Source organism: Condylura cristata, unplaced genomic scaffold (genome assembly GCF_000260355.1).
Source record: "Condylura cristata isolate star-nosed mole 26May11 unplaced genomic scaffold, ConCri1.0 scaffold00012, whole genome shotgun sequence".
NCBI classification, from domain to species: Eukaryota; Metazoa; Chordata; class Mammalia; order Eulipotyphla; family Talpidae; genus Condylura; species Condylura cristata.
Window position 1 is genome coordinate 51,772,613 of NW_004567113.1, and position 12,713 is coordinate 51,785,325.

At 42.1% G+C, this 12,713-nt stretch overlaps 1 protein-coding gene across 8 annotated transcripts in view; it reads left to right on the forward strand.

The window, feature by feature from the left end:
* Positions 1-12,713, forward strand: part of LDB2 (LIM domain binding 2) — a 311,143-nt gene that overhangs the window by 234,258 nt on the left and 64,172 nt on the right. Inside the window, exon 1 of one of the 8 annotated variants that reach the window (XM_012724133.1) lies at positions 1,746-1,812. The exons of the other annotated variants lie outside the window; for them this stretch is intronic. Within the exon in view, the coding sequence (XP_012579587.1) occupies positions 1,791-1,812 (22 nt within the window). The 5' untranslated portion in view covers positions 1,746-1,790. Of the gene's footprint in view, positions 1-1,745; positions 1,813-12,713 lie in introns of those variants that run through there. 8 annotated transcript variants of the gene reach the window in all.

A 12,713-nucleotide genomic window follows, 5' to 3' on the forward strand; every position in this document is an offset into this window, starting at 1 on the left:
ACTCTCTTGCAAGTTCATTAATGCAAATACTTTTAATTAACTTGTTTTTCTGTGTAGCTGGTTGAATGCAGACAAGACTTTTGTGACCCTTGCTGGGCATCTCTTCCACCTTGTTCTTGCTCTTGGGAAGACTTATGGAGAGAGAGCCAGGCCCTGCCTGTGTATCCCTAGAGGGCAGACCAGTGAGCCCCGTGTGAACTTGACAAGACACTCGTGGTACTTTTTCAATTCATCCTCAGTGTTCTAGAAAAACAGTCATATTATCCTGATGTACCTAGTATAGTGGCATGAGGTGACCAGTCTACCAGCATGGGGGCAGGGAAGGTGCAGATAATTCCCTTCTTAGAGTTTGCGTTCTTGGAGGCGGGGGTGGGGGGAGCAGTTAATATACAAACATAACAGGAGCAGTGAGGACTCTTACGAATTAGGTATCGCTCCTGGTAATAGTTCTAAACTTGACTCCCATCATGGCCCCCGCGGCACCTGTCCCGTCGTCTGATTCCACAGCATTTCCTTTCCTCCTCTCTGCTGACTTTCTCTTGCTCAGAGTGACAAAAACAATAAGACGATGCCCACTCACTTTCCAGCTGTCTGGGGACTGTCATGTGTGAGGCTCCGGATCTCCTGTGGGACATCACCGAAGGCGCCATCCCTGGCACAATGGGTGTTTGGGACCAGAGCAGCCCAAGTACTCCCCAAGCAAGGTTTCTCCTGGCTCCTGGCCTGCGCGTGCCTGCAGGCTGGGGCCCATCTCTCCCCTCCCCCCCACTGCAGACCACCCACCCCTGCCCCCATACACTCCCCCAGCACCTCTGCTCCACAGCTTGGCCACCCATCCTGTCATTTGTCTCCCACCTCCCTTCCTTCCTGCCTCTCTTTCTACCTACTGACTGCATATTCCATGTCATTTAATCCTTACGGCAAGCTAGTAGTCATTATCATAAATTAACTGTCATCATGATGTCATATGCATCCGTGTGAAGTTCAGCCATTCGGCAAATATCTACTGCCTGCCTACTACGTGCACCTTGTTGCTCTGGGTCACAGGACTGCAGGTGTGCCCTCCCCACCACCTTAGCTCCTGTTTTTCTTTCTTCAAGATTAGTGATCTATGGTCAACCGGGGCCTGAAAATATATATAATATAGGCGGGAGAAAGAGAGAGAAGCCACATTCACAAAACTATTATTGCAGTATATTGCACAACTGCTCTATTTTATTAGAAATCGTTGATCGTCTCTTTCTGTGCCTGACTTAGAGCTGCGTCATGTTGATAGCTGCTGATGTATAGGGGAAAACAGTGTCTATACGGCTCGCAGGTCTGGCTATTTCAGGCATCACTGGGGTCTTGGGCCGTGTCTCCGAGATAAGAGGGTTCTTTATGTAGCTCAGAGCAGCCACAGCTCCTCCCTCTGGGAGTCTGCATTCTTGAGGGGGGCTGGAGAAGCAGGTAACATACAAACATGAGCAGTGAGGAATGTCATGAAGCACCCTAACCAGGCTGGCAGTAGAGGTCTGCTCTAGGGGAGAACGTTTTGTCCTGGTTGCTGTCCTGTGTGCTGCCCTCTCTCTGAGCTTGGGGAGAGCAGAGGTCCAGTCACCAGCCGGAGGCTGTGCAGAACTGAGAGCCCAGCGCAGCGCCCCCTCCTGGCAGGAGGTCGGGCTGGGAGGGGCAGGGCCAGGAGCTCCCAGGGCCTTGTAAGCAGTTGTCAGCAGACAGGAGAGAGGAAGCCGAGGGGTGAGCCGAGCCCAACAGGATACAGTAGCCTGGCCCGAATTCCTGTGGTCCAGATGTCTCCAGCATCAGCACCCAGTAAGAGAGTCCGGGTGAGAGCCCCAGAGACCCTGAAGGTGATGGGGACGCCCCGGGCAGGCTCCTCGGAGGGGGACGGGAGGCCGTGCGCGCCGTGTGTTGAGCCAGGAGCACAGGTGGCCAGTCCTCAGTCCCCTGATAGCAGAGCTCAGGCAAGGCAGCCCATGCAAGCGCATGCCACAGCCAGAGCTGCTGTCTCCGCCTCATTCCTCCCGTTGTTGCTCAGAAAAGCTGTGAGCAGAGCAGCAGCTTCCAACCCTGGCTCCCACCGGCCTTGTCACTTGGGTGGGTGTGGCTGTGTTTCAGTCCCACCGCCAGGGAGCCTCTGCGGCAATTCATTCACCGTGAGAATCTTTGTTCCTTTTCTTGTAGGCACAATCTAAGGGTCCCAGCACGGCCCTGTGGAAGCAAAACAGCTTCTCCTTTCCTGGCATTTCACTTCCCTGTGAGGGGCCTGGGATGCTGCTCTGATGCAGAGGGCTTGCCCTCCTCCCCTCCCGCTCCCCGCTCCCCGAATTCCTCTTTCCCTCCCCCCCCCCACTCCCTCTGCTCCTGTTCTTTCAGGGGTGCTTTTGTTTATGAAATGTATATTTATGGATTAGGCAGACAGACACAAGGAGGAAAAAAACTTCAAGCCAAGTAGGCTCAGGTGGGACTTCTTTATTTTTTTTTTTAAAGATTTATTTATTTGTACATACAGAACTGGGGTACAGGCCAGAGACTCAGGGGCAGTGAGAGACTTCACCAGAGACAGAGTGGGGAGCAGAACAGGCAGATCAACGAAGTACACTGCTGAGGGGAGCAGCGGGCGGGTCAGGAGAGGTCTGCCGCGCCATGTGGTCTCCTCCCGGGCAGGCGGGGATCGAACTCGTGTGGAAGTGGCTTTAGCTTCTCAGTGCAGTGCTTTAACCCGCTGCGCCACCAGGGAGGGCCGGGACTTCTTTATTTTTTAACTTGCAAAACTCAAAATGTAATCCCTAATGAGGCTTTCAAAATCTTTAGCCTCCTGGCCCTTGCTGGTGGCTTAGCGGGTTAGGAGGCAGCACAGCAAGCCAGCCACAGCGACTTCTGGGCGAGTTTGATCCCCCGCACCCTGGAGGTGACCCACAGGGCTCTGCAGACCTCTCCTGTCTCCATGCTGCTGTCCTCAGCAGTGAACTTCATCCATCTGCCTGTTCTGCTCCCCACTCCGCCTCTGGTAAAGCCTCTCACTGCCCTGCACCTCTGGCCTGTACCCCACTTCTGTATGCATAAATAAATAAATCTTTAAAAATAAATCATTGGCGGGCCCTCCCTGGTGGCGCAGCGGGTTAAAGCACTGCACTAAGAAGCTAAAGCCGCTTCCGCATGAGTTCGATTCCCGCCTGCCCCAGAGGTGACCACATGGCGTGGCAGACCTCTCCTGACCCGCCCGCTGCTCCCCTCAGCAGTGTACTTCCTCCATCTGCCTGTTCTGCTCCCCACTCTGTCTCTGGTGAAGCCTCTCGCCGCCCCTGAGCCTCTGGCCTGTACCCCAGTTCTGTATGCACAAATAATAAATCTTAAAAAAAAAAATAAATCATTGGCTTTCCATCATCATTAACCATCTGAATAGAACATCCCACTGTGAAACTTGCACATAATGCAGCCAAGCACCTTTCCTCTTGGCGTGATCTTGGCTCTGCAGCCCTGAGCTGTGAACTTGGGGGTCCACGCGCAGGGCGGCTGAGGCAGGCAGGCTGTGCGGCAGACCGCCAAGTCCACTCGCTGAACAGCGCTGAAGCAGTTTGCATCATGCATGCGTGTGACACCGAAGTGACCGGGACACGTTCCCTGCCTTTGGGAAACTGCAGGCCCTGAGGGAAAAGCCCTTAAGAGGCGGAGTTACGTTGTAGCCGGGTGAGTGGGGGGCGAGGGGAGGACCTATAACGGGCGAGTCCACCGCCAGGGATCGCGCTGTGTGCAGGTCCATAGAGCTGGCCCTGCACCAGAGGCTGGAGGTCATTACCACTGTCACAGCATGTGGTTACTGCCCGCTGAATGGGTGACCATCATTCAAAGAGCGTAAGTCACGAGTTCAAGGTCACAGAGTAAATGTTTCTACCAGTACCTAAGTCCAGAACTTTCACGTAGCACCTGAGATCACTATAAACTACCTTGAGAGTGATGTTAATAAGGAGAGTCCGAGTGGAAAACTGCAAGGATGTGTCGGGGGCGGGGTGCTCTGGCAGCAGACACGCTCTTAGCTGAGATTTGAGGGTGCCTACAAAGTGGGGAGTGCTTGGGGGGGGGTCAAGGACACCCGGCAGAGAGACCAGGAAGCCAAGATTCTGAGGCTGCATTGCATGGAAATCACTAAGAAGTGGGTGAGTTGAAATGGAGTTCTTTCAGTGCAATGTCTTAGTTTGTTATCTTAATTCTGCAAACCTTCTTGTGACTTCCAAATTCATTTCCAAGCCTGTTTTAGTAGCTTCTATTTTAGTGACCACTTCGCGCCTTCAAGGGGATGGTTGGTCTAGTGTTGGGCTGGGAAGGCCCACTTTACCCAAGTCAGACTCTCTGCAGAGAGGAAGTCCTCCTCTCTTGGCTCAGTCTCTGTGTTTTGAGTCCTGGTTTCTATTAAGTGTGAAATCACACACATGTGTCTGTTTCTCTGGTAACATTTCTCTAACCCAGTTGAATTGTGCTGATATTAAAACACAAAATTGAATGACTTGTGATGTCCCGGTGGGTTTGTGTTTGCGGAGGCCCAATAAATCATACTGAAATAATTTCTAGGAATTCTTGAAGTTTGGCACTTTTGAAAAATCAAGGAATGAAATTTTCTCACTTCCTTAGTATGAAGCAGGTTTGTGTTGTTTTGTTTTCCTTTAGCCAAGTGCATGGGCTTTGGGTGAGAAATTTCAGAAAACTGCAATCCCTCTGAAAACATCCAGTGTGGCTGATTCACTTAGAGCAGTGACCACATGGGCTGGATATCTGGAATGAAACACTTAATTCACCATCCCATGTAGATGAAGCTTGAAATCTCTGCAGGCTGTGCTTTGTGAGAATCTTGCCTTAACACCTTCATGGCAGAAAAGGAATATGGCACACAAAGGACAAGCAGAGTGGGAATTCTCACCAGCCTGGTGAGAATAAGGTAGTCACAGCACTTAGGTTGCTGATATCTAGTTAAATAAAATCTAATTTTTCCTTTTTCATTATCTACCTTGTTGGAAATTATTGAAAAGCATGTGTGTGCCTCAAACGAGAATGTCTAAATAACCTGTGAAGTAGCTGCACTCTGGGTTATGAGATAGAGATGAAATTCAATGAATCTCAGAGCTATAAAAAAAAGTGTTCTTGAATGAAAAGTTTAGTTACTTATAGACAAATTTTAGTATTATGTATTTTCTATGAAAACAATCCCAGCCAAAAGAAGAGCCATTCACACAAAATAATGTGTGGACTTTCTGGGGGGCCATGAATGAGAAGATGGTGATGTAATTGAACAATTGAAAGCTTCATAATATACAGACAACAAAGGTAACTTAGGGACTGGTGAGGCACTGACATTAGATCCAGAGTGGCCCAGGGAACTTGACACTCATTATTAATTGTGTAATTTAACCCTAACTGCGTCAACAAATAAATCTCGATATTATACCATAGAAGAGGTCTGCAAGTTTTTTTTGTTTTGTTTTTGTCTTTTTGCTGTTAAGTCTAATGGAGTTCCCTGATCTGTGGCAGCTCTCTTCCTGATGGTGACTCAGGGATCCAGGCTCTTCCCATCACCTGCTCTCTTCTTCCAGGTGGGAATTCATGGAATCACCTGTGGGATGTTCAGTATCAGGCTGTAGTGGGTGGGGAAGACTGCACCATTTACACATAGACCATCATGCCTGGAAGTCATGTGTCTCCTGGGTTAAAAAAAATACAATAACTATAGGCAAAGGCCTTTGGACATTGATTGCAACTTCCTCCCATGGCTGCATCCCACCGAGAGGGAGTTTAGGTCTAGTTCAATGTCTAGAAAAAGAAATCAGATCTGGAAACAATGAGTTTCTGCACAATAGTGTGTTCATGTTTTTGCATGGGTATTAATTATGTAATTGAAAATCATCAAAAATGAAATCCAGGCACAGAGATAAGCCAATGTTGGTTGATGAAAAACGAGTGTTCTACTTTGTCCCACCCCAGTTCCAAGGAGTTGTGCAGTTTAACTTCTCTGGCCATGGCAGTCTTTTCTTCCAAAACGAAGGCGTGGAATATAATCAGGGATAACCTAATTACATTTATTAAATTATTGTTAGTGTTTTGTAGTATATTTTTTCCACATATGTTAAGTGCTATTCATAATCACTAATCAGGAGGTAATCAGTGTTACCATGAGTTGAGTTCATTCCTCCTCAAATCAGAGAAACATGCTAAACATATTCTTTTTTTAATGATTATTTTAATACAGAACTAGTCAGGGGTGCATTTTAAGATCCTTAAAAACACAGTGGAATCAGAAAATGTTCCTGGGATTCACTGGACTAGACGGAAAGCCTTTTCTCATTCTATCATTCTAACATAGTATCTAGGATACACCCTTCTATAAAGTCTGCCTCCGTGGATATTTGTTAAAGGAATGAATGAATTTGTAAGGTGAATTTAAGCAAAATTTTATATAAAAATGTGTGGTGTGTGTTTGTGTAAGAGTGTAAGGTTCACACTAAGAGAATAAAATTCATTCTATAATTGAAAATATGTCAATAGATAACTTTCTAAAGGAAATTAGACCGTCAGCTCAATAATCACTGAAAAGGCAACTGATTAAATTTAATATCCATCAGGATTAAAAAGAAAACAATCATAAAAACGAGGATTAGAAGAGTAATTTGTTTTTCTTGCCAATAACAAGTAATCTGATCTCAAATCAATGTATAATATTTCCCTTAATCCAAGAAGCAGTCCCCACCCCCAAAAAAAAAAATCAGGGAAAAATGCTACTACATTATTCTATCTTTTTTTTTTTTCTGGAAGTTCTAGTCTAGTCATTGAAATAAAATGAAAAATTAATGGTATAGATACAATGGAAAGAAAGAAAAGAACAAAATTATCAAAACCTGGGAATGACTTTTTCACCTAGAAAACTCAAAATAATCTCCCCCCAAGCTGTTAAAGCTAATAAGAATGTTCAGTTAATATAAAAATTAACCATTTAGCATAGCCAAAATATTTAAGAATTATCTTTAAAAGAAATATTATATATGTGTTAAAAACCACAGAATTCTTTTGAGATAGAATTAAAGACTTAAATAAGTGGACAAACATTTCATGTTCCTGTGGGAAGACTGGGTATTTTAAATATAGCAACACTTCTATTAATTTAAATTAAATCTTCCCATTTTTTAATAATCTGAAAAAATCTTATTAAAGCTCATCTTGAAGTATAAAGGGAACAAAATTATGTTGAAATAAAGATAACAGAGAGGTCAGAAATAAACCTACCACATATAAACAGCATTGTAAGTTCAGAAAGCCAAAAGATGGAACTGTCACAAGGAGCGAGAGTGCGTACACGCTATGTTATGGAGTAGTTTATTCAGACAAGACCTTCTGAGGAGTAAGTGCATTCTGTTGGTTGGGCAGAAGCACAAATGATTGTATAAACAATAGACCATGATTCCTAACACATGCTGTTCTCTCCAATGGTCCACCTTCCTCTCCGACCCCTACATCTCACTGATGTCTATTCACCCCCGCCAGGCGGTGCTTCTCTCACACTTTGTTCTCTCCCCACTGACTGCACCAGGCCCATGATGCATCAGGAACCACAGACTTGTTTTAAGTCAGGAAAGGACTTCAATTTCATATGCACACATCTTACTTGTCCTCAATGGATGAGTGAAGAGCTTTAAGCATTGCTTGATGGAAAACCCCCTTTGACAGAGTGGGGTCTCCCTGAGTCAATGTTTTTTATCCAGCAACTAGTTTGGCTGAAGTCTCAGTGAAGTTATTAAAAGTTTAGCAAGTAGGGCCCTCCCTGGTGGTACAATGCATTAAAGCAAAGCGCTATAAAGCTATCTGCAGTCACTGCAGCACAAGTTCGATCCCCAGCCAGGGAGGTGACCCACATGGCACAGTAGACCGCTCCTGTCTAGTCCACTGCTCCCTCAGCAGTATATTTCAGTCAAGCTTCCCATTCTATTCCCCATTCTGTCTCTGGTGAAGCCTCTCGCCCACTCCCCAATGCCCTGCTCCTCTGGCCATTTCTTGTATACATAAATAAATCATTTTTTAAAAGTAAAAAGTAAACATTTAATAAGTAAAATGAAAGAAAAATGTCTATTCATTTCCTGGGAAGACTGAACATTTTTATGGAGTTTTGGAACACTGTTGACAGACACTTAAGAACAGAGTAAGTTCACAAGATCTCATCATTGGTTAAACCTTCCAGTGCTGCCTCGTCGCATGAAGAGTAAGAGGCAAGTCTTTGTCATTGCTTAGAAGGCTTTACGTAACCTGGCCTGCTGCTTTCTCAAAGCTTCTGTCATCTTGCTCTCCTTTTCCATATGGTCGTGCTATGCTCCTTTTTTCAGATATTGCAACATGAACTCAGTCCAACCCATCCCTCTCATTCATCTAGACTCAGATCCAAAGTAATCCATTCACTGCTGCCTTCCAGGTGGGTCCATCTAAACTAGCTGCCTTTCCTCACCACCCAGCTCATTCTCTGTCTCCCCACCTTTCTGCTCTTACTCGCCAGCACCTGCAACCATGTCTGGCTCATAGTCCACACTAGTCAGCCTATATTAAGTGAAAGAATCTTTGGAATAGCAAGAGAGGAGATATTTAAGTCAAGTTGTTATGGTTGGGGGAAATGTAAAAGGTCCAGTAGGATATAAATGACGTCAAGGTATGGAAGTCACGTTAGTGTGATATACCCTTCTTTGACCAGGTCAAAGGAATCTGCCTTGAACACATGCCACCCCCATCAAAGTTCTATCCTGTTTTTTACCCATTGTTTCGGCTATTTATAAGGGCTACTTACCCTAAATGAAATCATCAGTATTGTTCATTTCACTATGAGGAGGCTCTCAATTTACATGTTAGCATAATATGTTCATTGATTTCTGAATAAAGATAAGTCTAAAGTTTAATGGATCTTTGTGTTTATTGTGTACCTCAATACTGGGATTTCCATTTGGATTGCTGAGGTATTGCTGCTTTAGAGCACTTATATACCAACAACCAATTTACCTATTATCATGTTTATAAATGTTTTTAAAATCAAAGTAATCAGACATTTTATTATAATTAACTAATTAATTAATTTATATGACTTTCTCTTTCCAAGGAGGAGAGCCATAGTTAGCTAACTCATTGCTGAGTTAACTGGTACTAATGCATTGTTTATTAAAACCTACTCTTGTTCCACATTTTAAACAAGGTTCTCAGCATCTTTTTTTTGAAGTGAATATTATTTAAAAGGTAGAAATTACAGGCATTTAAAATATTAAGTGAAAGCTCCAAATCAAAAGATCTTCCATAGGCAATGGTTTCTTAAAGAACATCAAAGCTCTTCAGATCCAAATATTGGAATTGCTGTATTCACCAAGAACTGAGTGTCACACCTGGCAAACTATCAGAGATGTAGAGTTTCTGAAGATAAAGAGCAGTTGGTACATTGATTTATCCAGAAGTATTAGAGTATGCATACTATTTCACCACAGCCTTACCAGGTTTATGTTTTAACCTTTTAATATTTTTTTCATTTGTATCTGATTACTAGTTGAACATCTTCTCACACAATTGTACTCTTTCACAGGAATTTTCTATACACAAACAAACATTCTTAAGAATTTAAGAAAAGCATTTCATTAAAAATAGAGATGATATGCTCAAAAAGGCAGGTCCCTACTAGTTTATTTCTTCTTAAATAATTGAGAGCTCCCTCTCACACTATTTGGTTTCTATATGAGTGGGTGGGAGAGAGTCGAGTAATAGCTACCTGTATCCTGTTGATATCCTCACATCTACAAGGGACACCTACAAAAAAAGAAAAAATTTGGACCCTGCCTTCTCGGCAGGATCAGCCCACCAACTCCCACAGCAAGAAATTCTGAGGAGCAGGGGTCTGTGGTTGGCAGCACCACAGAAAATTTCCTGAACTAGAATTCAGAGACTTACGTCCATATTAGTTCATACATTTTTATATCTTTCTGGAATAATATGTTTTTCTACAAGGTAGAAGACTATTTAGACCTTTCTAATAACCACTTTAGACTCTTGAATAATTCAGTCTGTGATTTTCTTTTCTCTTTCACAAATATATAAATAAATAATATATTCTAGATTCCACTCCCCTGACTGCAGAGCAAATCTTCTAGTGCTCTCTTGTTTGCCATGGTCCCCCTTCCCACGATCCTTTGCATGTCTGTGTTGTCTGTTGTGTCTTCTTCATTTCTAAGTTTATTTATTTGAGTCTTCTTTTTTCTTACTTAGTCTCACTGCAGGTTTGTCACTTTTGTTTATCATTTCAAAGAATGCGCTTATGGCCCTACCCCGGAGGTGACCACATGGCAAGGCAGACCTCTCCCGACCCGCCCGCTGCTCCCCTCAGCAGTGGACTTTGTCGATCTGCCTGTTCTGCTCCCCACTCTGTCTCTGGTGAAGCCTCTCGCCGCCCCTGAGCCTCTGGCCTGTACCCCAGTTCTGTATGCACAAATAAATAAATCTTTAAAAAAAAAAAAAAGAGAGAAAGAATGAGCTTATGGCTTCATTGATATTTTATATGGTATTTTGGATGTCTGTGTCATTTATTACTGCTCTATTTTTTATTATTTTTTCCCTCTACTGACATTTCCCTCTGGCTGTTCTTGTTTTTCTAGTTCCTTTAGGTGTTTAAGATTTTTCATCATCCTTGAGGTAGTCCTATATAAACTTTCCTCTTAGTTCGATGTTCATTGCGGTATGTGGTATGGATTGTGGTATGGATTGTGGTATGTTGTACTTTCATTTTCATTTGTCGCCAGATATTTATTTTTGGCATTTAATTTCTATGCTGACCCAATAATTGTTCAGTAGCATAACATTTAATCTCCACATATTTGTGCTTTTTTTCTTTCTTCTTATGACTGATTTCTAGCTTCATGCCATTTTTAATTAGAAAATTTTGTTGATATGATTTCAATCTTTATAAATTTATTGAGACTTGTTATGTGTATTATCACATGATCTACCCTTGAGAATGTTTCATGGGCTCTTGAGAAGAATGTTTGTTCTGCTGCTTTGGGATAGAATGTTATATATATCTCCTTAAGTCCACCTGGTCTAATGTGTCACTTAAGACCATTAATTTCTTGCTGATTTTTCTGTCTGAATAATTTATTCATTGGTGATCTTAGTGTGGTAGAGTCTCCCAGTATTATGGCTTTGCTATAAATTTCTTCTTCTTCAGTTAAAATTTGCTTTATGTATTTTGGCACATATATATCTTAATATGTGTTCTTCTTCTTGATGACTTTGTTGCCTGATCTTTATATAATGTCCACTTTTTTCTCTTATTACCTATATTGGCTGGAAGTCTATTTTATATAACACAACTGTGACTGTTTCAACTTTCTTTTGGTCACTATCATCTTGGAATATACTTTTCCACACCACTTCAAGTCTGTATTTGTCCTTAGAGCTATACTAAGTACCCTGAAGTCAGAGTTTATTTTGTGTCTTGTGCTTTAATCTATCCAACAATTCTATGCCTCTGGATTGGTGAGTTCAGATTATTTACATTTAGGGTGATTACTGATTGCAGTAACCTTTTTAATGTGACAATTCTTTGGATATTGTGGTGAAATATTTTCGCTCTACATTTACATTTTTATGGCTTGCAATTTTTCTCTACAGTACCGATCATAAAATGTCATATTACTAGAGCTGATTTATGATAATTAGCTTTAAGTTAGAATATTTGAAATGCTTTAAGTTAATTTTATCTTTTTAAACAGCAAAGTACAAAAAGGTGTGTGTGTGTGGTGGTTTTTTTTTTTTTTTTTTGCATTAGTAGGTTTTCTTTATAACATCAGCCATGCATATTTAAGAATATGAAGGACTCAGGTTACTCTTATTTAAATTTTGTATTTTACAAGTGGACATACACTATTAGGCATTAGGAAATGCCTTGGAAGTTTAGGATAGAATTGCAAAAGACCCTGGAATATTTAGCATCAATCAACATTTGTTGATTATTTAACTGTCCTAAATGTGAAACAATAACAACTATTTAAATTATTCAGAGACTAGTCATCCACATCAAGGCTCTTTAGAGACCACTTCAAGAAACAGTTTGGCAGAATATTCTTTTCATATTTTTTTTTTTACAAATCCATGTACAAAAGAGGTATAAATCCATATGGAATGGATTAACACTGATTCTTTTTAAATGAAATGAAATATTTAAAAAATTCAAGTGAAGAATGCATGATCTTTTCTATTAGAGCTCTCTTTGATAATTTATTTATCTTAAATATTATTTTTGTCTTTCAGAAAGCATTATATAATAAATGTAAGAGATTTATTTAAAACCTTGCATCGTTTGAGAGTGCTTTAGTACTTTGCCTCAAAATCTGCACATAGGCAAAATTCCTGGTATTATGAGTTGGGATTTTCATTGTAAGAGGATTTAAAATTTCTACCAAAGCAAGGGCTTGTTAGCCGTGCTGAAGTCATCGATCAGAGAGACCCAGCTACTTACCAACAGCTCAAACTAAAATGGGGCAGGATAGGACAAATGAAACGAAAAGGATCAATTTGGACCAGGTGGGAGGTACCAATTTCTCTTAAAAATGGGCCTTTTATTCTAGAAAAATACCTCATCTGGCTCTAGAACCACATAGAATAATCAGAATTCACATAGGTTTGGATCTCTAGATATGAAGACAGAGGGTTGCTTT